Source organism: Nematostella vectensis, chromosome 12 (genome assembly GCF_932526225.1).
Source record: "Nematostella vectensis chromosome 12, jaNemVect1.1, whole genome shotgun sequence".
Classification (NCBI taxonomy): Eukaryota; Metazoa; Cnidaria; class Anthozoa; order Actiniaria; family Edwardsiidae; genus Nematostella; species Nematostella vectensis.
Genome location: NC_064045.1, coordinates 12283279 through 12289882, shown reverse-complemented (window position 1 = coordinate 12289882; position 6604 = coordinate 12283279). Strand labels below are relative to the sequence as shown.

General features: G+C 38.8%; 1 protein-coding gene across 1 annotated transcript; it reads right to left on the bottom strand.

Moving 5' to 3' along the window:
- Window positions 1–1037: 1037 nt before the first annotated feature.
- LOC5520513 (40S ribosomal protein S2) lies at window positions 1038–6501 on the bottom strand. The gene is made up of 6 exons (XM_001640402.3): window positions 6380–6501; window positions 5728–5858; window positions 4515–4604; window positions 2439–2720; window positions 1877–2036; window positions 1038–1278 (listed from the first exon to the last, which is right to left on the bottom strand). The coding sequence occupies exons 2-6, from the start codon at window positions 5854–5856 to the stop codon at window positions 1073–1075; spliced, it is 867 nt and encodes a 288-aa protein (XP_001640452.1). The 5' UTR covers window positions 5857–5858; window positions 6380–6501; the 3' UTR covers window positions 1038–1072.
- Between the last annotated feature and the right edge of the window lie 103 nt (window positions 6502–6604).

Below are 6604 nucleotides of genomic sequence, written 5' to 3'. Positions count from 1 at the left end.
AAACAAATCTATTCCAGGGTCCTACAAACCAAACTTGGCATGTTTGTGTCAAGGGGGGTACAAAAATATGGTCATTTGTGACGTCGTCGATGACGTCACTATAAGCAAAACTATTCCGATTTCATCAAGAACAAAAAATAACATATCTCATGAACGAAACATATAACAACCAATCTTGGTATGTGTCACGGAGTTGTCAAGGGGGTGCACCAATATAGTCACGTGATTGTGACTCATCAATGATGTTACTAGTGCAAAAATAAGCTGACGTAATCAAAACAAAAAATATATTTAATTAGAGATACAAACCTCGGTAGGTGTGATGTATGTTTCGAGGGGTGATATGAGATGGTCAAGTGACATCATCGATGAAGTCAATAAAGTAAAACTACCCTGACGCCGAAACATCGTATGATAACTAAACTAGTGTCATTCAGATTTCAAGGGTGGAAGGGGTCCGGGTAAAACAAGTTGGTCGCTTTGTGTAACTCGACCTCATGTTTTTGTTATGCATTAATAAATTTTGGTTTGACATGAATATGTCAAATCTGAATGAGAGGGGGGGATTTCTAACCACCAAGAGGGGACTCCAAAAACAAATGGGCTCTATAGGAATAGGGATTTTGTGTCGGGTCAAAATCTCCCCCCCCCCCCCCCCATGGTATGTAATGACTACTACCTTACAAGCACCTTTTGTAACCTTGTGGCTGAATTATAGCTTGAATAGCATTATTACAAATGGCGAAATTAAAGCGATTACACCAGTTATGATTATTAACGGAAAAACACGGAAAATATTTCAAAATTGTAAAACAGTGTGTCTATAGAAGTTTCTTTGAGGACGTGACTGGTAATTTAGAGCGGATGACCTGTCAAATAGCACGGATTCTAAAAGATTCTTTTGTCTTTCATCATTTGAAGTTTCCGTTGGCCCTCCTGAAGTAAATTGGTGACAACGCTGCTTTAACTACACAGCAGTATAACTTGGCACAGACAACTCCCCCTTTGAGCCACTTTAAAGTGAGGACAACAAAAGCACCATTTGATCACTTTATTACATTGTGTTTCCATGCTAATAGGCCTTAGGGGCAGCTGGTTCGGCTGCAACAGCACTAGCAGCCGCCGCAGCAGCAGCAGCAGCTGATCGTCCAGCGGAGTGGTTCTTGGACAGGTAGTCAGTGAATTCTTGGTAGGGTGTCTTGGTGAACACAGTCTCCTTCCACATGTCTGGGGTCAAGTAGGCATAGGTCTCAGAAATGGCAGCAAAGGTGGCCTTGGCTATAGGACAGAGAAAACACATATTCAAATGTTAGAGGTTAGATGTCTTAGCCCATGTTGGGAGGTGCTGAAAATTCAGTAGGCTGTTGGCTTAAAACCCATGCCAGGTCAAGACAGGGCATTTGCGAAATGCATTGTTTTCTTGGATAACAATAACAATAATTTATTAATTTATATTGCGCTTTTTACATGTATGGTCGAAAGTGCATAATCAATACGTAAAAAAAATTAGGTGGTTATATGAAAATTTAAAAAATAAATTATTTGATTTGTGTGTTTTTTTCTATAGAAACTAACAATGCAACAAAGTCGAACTAGTGTGGACTACAGGAGCTATATGGCTTTTCTTTATTGGTTTATGCAGTTTAAAAGCCTTTGTCAGAGTGTTTCGTCTCATTAGACTATTAAAAGTCCAGCAAGATAGCGACAATCTGTTAATCTGTGCAGCTTTAGTCACCGAGCAAACTATGGATGAAGCCTGCTGGTGCATGGCTTTTGAAAAGCTGCACACATTAAATAAAAGTAAAGCAGATCCCAGATTACTCAAACTTCCTGTTAACTCTGACAGGCTGTTTTTTATACATCTATATTAACTCACCAAAGTTGCCAAGAGTAGCTGTCTGTCCTCGTGTGGATGTATAACAGTCCTCAATGCCAGCCATCTGAAGGAGCTTCTTAGGGACAGGGGCGGAGACAATGCCTGTACCCCTGGGAGCTGGGATCAGGCGCACACGAGTGGAGCCACACTTTCCAGTGACCTATCAAAACAAAAGACTGGATTGAAAACAGTGGCCTCAAATCAATAGTAGTTTTGGAAGTAATTATTTATGAAAAAGGTTTGTTTCACATTGCGTCAGTTGTAACTAGAGGAAAAAGCAGCATCTTTCTCTTGGTTTATAATATACAGTTTATAATTAATCAATTCTTATTGTCTAAGAGTGAGTGCATTTTTCTGAATTGAGGGAAAAATTACTTTGCTGCGAAAGGATACACGGGAGTGCTGAATTTTGCCCTTTTATATCATAACTCACCAAAGACGGCTCAGAGAATTACAAATTTTAGCCAGCTCATGTTATTAACTATACTTACAAAGTCTTAAGGGATTAGGTAAACAGCAGCGAGGCAATGCAGCTTCATCTTTGTAGTCTTTACCAGCCTACCTTGCAGGGTACAGTATGAGGCTTTCCGATCTTGTTCCCCCAGTAACCACGACGCACAGGGATGACTGACAGTTTGGCTAGAATAATGGCACCTCTGATAGCTGTGGCAACTTCTTTGGAGCACTTAACACCCAGGCCAACATGGCCATTGGAGTCTCCAATGGCAACAAATGCCTTGAAGCGTGTACGCTGTCCGGCCCTGGTCTGTTTCTGGACAGGCATGATCTTCAGGACTTCATCCTTCAGAGCTGCACCAAGGAAGAAATCAATGATTTCAAACTCCTGCAAGACAAAACATCAAGAGTTAGTCTATAGTTTTTTTGTTTTTATATGAAGTAAAAGAGAAACAAAATTGTGAACAGTTATAATCTATAGAGGAACCCTTATTACACTGTATCGAAGGGCCTGGGATTCAGTTTGATTTGGTAGGCAGATCAAGTTATCCTAGGTTGAGTTATTGGGGGTTTCATGGTATTTATGTACTTCCAAGAGTATTTTAATCCTTTTGCACCTAGATACTGAATTTTCCGTATTTTGCTGTATGCCTCTTTGTCATTGGACAAAAAGACAAAAGGACTGCCTTATATGGAAACCTAACATGTGGAATCGATAGAGCATAAAATCCTGTACGTTTCTCTCTTACAGCTCAAGTCGGTACAACGAATTGTTCGTTATGAAATTTTTATCCAAATTTAAAACTTTTTCACGCGTTCGAAATCCATCCACGACCACGGACCTTGCCTTTAGATCATGGACTAGACTCATGATATTTTGGGTGATTTTGATAGCGATTTAAAAGAGTTTTACGGCCTGGGAGAAACAGATTCATAATTGGTAAACAACGATGGCCATGGGCTAATTTCTAGCAGAAAAATGTCGGTATTTTGCGACCCAAAGACCAACTTTGGTACAGAACTGGTACTGCCATTGAGGAACAAGAAGCTACTCCATTCATTGGACCGAAGAATCATCCAAATAACGACTTTGAACTTTGTTTTTTTTAATATATTTTCATCATTCTGAATTGATTGAATTTCTCGTCAATCGAACAAACTTGTTTGAGGCGCTTCTAAATGGCAAAAAGGAAACGAAAAGCAAGATTTTGAGTGGTTTGAGAGCAACAGCAAACGATGCAGGAACTAGCAGTGAATAAATTCAGCCACCATCGGTATTTTTGTAAGTACTCATGGCATCGGACTATTGCCAACAATTTGCAAATATTTGAGTGAAAAAGACTTGTTTTTCGTCCAGTTGGATATTGCAAAACCAATAGCAGCAATTAATACTTTCTTGCAAGCCTATTTTGGCGCACCTGAACAACAATGCAGAAAATTCTTCACAATACCATCTTGAATTTGTTCAATAGTCACCACTCGTTCCACTCGATGATGTTCTCAAATCCTCGTGTTGTTGTGCTATACTTGATTTTTTCACAGATTATGGCCAATTGCCAATCAATTAGAAAATCATGAGCAAAAATGTACAGTTGAGTTTTGTTCAATCCATGAAATAAAGCCGCTAAAATTTAGAAATGAAATGACCATGCAAGCCGTGCTTTTATTGCCGCCATGTTGATGCTGTATTGTGTAGAAAGGGTGCTGACATGACTATCACAACCAGCTCGCTTAAACCTGAAAAATAGCTATGTATAATACTTGGATATGCTTCCCTAAAGAGTTAACTCTGAATCTTTGAAGTTAATTTGATGTAGTTTATCTGAAAACATGCATAAACTGGAACTAACAAATGACGAGCACGCGGTTAAATTGCGCTAAATTAAAAAAAGTTTGTCTTTGCCTGCTTATAAAAATTGTTGCAATACAATATTTGGAAAACCAGTACTTTATTCCGATCAATAATTATGTGGGCAATATTTGTTCTTACTATGTCAGCCCATGAAATTCTAAGGAAAAAGAGAAAATCTATAAAAACTGAAGACCTGGTGTCATTTTGTGTGCGTCAGTCAAAAAAACTTGGGCGTGAAAGGGTTAACCATTAGAATGATGGTGATGGGCTGTATGAATATGTTTAACAGGTCCATACTCTTGGATCTTGCACTGTTAACTTAGATTTCACCTTGATTGGAAGGGAGAACAAGTAGATGTGTTCCAAGGTTTTGATCTTCAAATCTTTGACCAGACGTCCTAGCTTAGTGACTGGAACCCACTAAAACAAAAAGAACTAAGGCATCAGTGACATGGTAAATACCACAAAAAACAAGGTTTGGTAACATGTAAACACAGCAACAAAACTAGGCATTAGTAACATAGAAAGCACCACAACAAAGCCAAGGCACGGGCAACACAGTAAACACAACAACAAAACCATGGCATCAGTAACACAGTAGACACAACAACAAAATCAAGGCATCAGTACCACAGTAAACACAACAACAAAATCAAGGCATCAGTACCACAGTAAACACAACAACAAAACCATGGCATCAGTACCACAGTAAACACAACAACAAAATCAAGGCATCAGTACCACAGTAAACACAACAACAAAATCAAGGCATCAGTAACACAGTAAACACAACAACAAAATCAAGGCATCAGCAACACAGTAAACACAACAACAAAATCAAGGCATCATCAACACAGTAAACACAACAACAAAACGAAGGCATCAGTAACACATTTAACACAACAACAAAACCAAGGAATCGGTACCACAACAACAAAACCAAGGCATCAGTAACAGTGAACACAACAACAAAATCAAGGTTTTTATAACAAACAGCAAAGGTAGTATCATTACATACTCACAAGTTCTAAACGTTTATTCATATTCTAATCCCAGAATATTCTGAAGCTCAAGCATTTACAAGTTATTGCCTTTTGTACTAGTTATGTAGTTCTACAGTCTGTGATTGGGGATAACAAGCAGGCTTATCTACCTGCCCTAGACATACTGGCACTATGTATACCGTCATGATTCAAATAATTGCTACCCTGTTCATCACCTCAAAACCAATCTCAACAAATGCACCACTTGAATGTTGTCAATTTAACTCGCATTGACATGCTCACATTACAACACAGGCCTACTTATTATTCCTTCAACTTCTTCATCCATATAAGCACAAGTTTTGTTCTCGGGTCATTCAAAAGCGGGTATTTTTTTGCTAAAATTTAATAAGTGCCCCCTCTCCAATAACCGCCTCCCTAAAGACCTGAAAAATTAAACAAGCGCCCCATTCGAATCATTCAGTATATAGGCTGTATGAGGTTGGCAAAGCAATGAAGAGTTAGGTCAGACACACTTGGGCCACACATTTGATACTGACCTCTTTGTCCTCAGCCTTTCCACGTCCCCGGCCTCTTCCCCGGCCACGCCCACGACCCCTGCCGCGTCCTCGCCCACCAAACCCACCGCGAAATCCCCCACGTCCACCGGCTGGTTCTGCGTCCGCCATTGCTAAAAACAAGACACATATAACAGTTAAAAAAAGACAGATAGAAAAAATTGAATGTGATACAATAGGTTTGTATTACTTGATCATATAAATTCTTCGTATCCTAGTTAACTTTTTTTTCTTAATAACTTGAGAACTTCCTCCGTTGAAACAATTTAGATTTAGCTCGGTTCTACATCACCGTGTAAGAGCCATAATAATTTAATTTAAATAATTCCCCAACATAATTTTAAAAATTCTTCCTCGAGTTGCTTCGCAGTATCTGAAATAGCAATTCGTCAAACTTTGCTATTATTTCTACTTGCGATAGGTTTTTCGTTGTCGTAAGCAGCCACGAGTGAACGACCAAATAGATCATAATTCAAACCGATATTTTTCTTTTAACAAAATGGCTTTTACGAGAAATAACCCCTCCGATGGGTAAATAGTCTATTCATTACATCAATAAGGTATTCATATCGCTATTTTCATCAAGGATGGCGGAAAATTTAGCGGATTTCAACGAGCCGAATTCACAACTTACGTGGTATCTTGTCCTAGAAGGTAAAGAAGGACGAGTCGAAGGCGCGTGCTGTATTATGGGATCCATTTAACGAAGTGCATCACGGGTAGTAATTTGGGCTTCCTGTGGTAATTAACTAGTCTTTTCTTCTTTGTTCATTCGTTGCTTTAGATAGAAAATCTATAAATAAAGGCAAAGAATATTGTATAAAAGAACAGTCAGATAAAGAATGAGAGATATTTTTGT

What these genes read in the sequence shown, in the direction of transcription:
- LOC5520513 (XM_001640402.3), bottom strand. Translation starts at nt 5,856, where the DNA reads ATGGCGGACGCAGAACCAGCCGGTGGACGTGGGGGATTTCGCGGTGGG. An exon ending in GAAAGGCTGAGGACAAAGAG is followed by an intron (nt 4,605 to 5,727) that starts GTCAGTATCAAA and finishes TTTTTGTTTTAG; the next exon opens with TGGGTTCCAGTCACTAAGCT. An exon ending in TGTTCTCCCTTCCAATCAAG is followed by an intron (nt 2,721 to 4,514) that starts GTGAAATCTAAG and finishes TTTGTCTTGCAG; the next exon opens with GAGTTTGAAATCATTGATTT.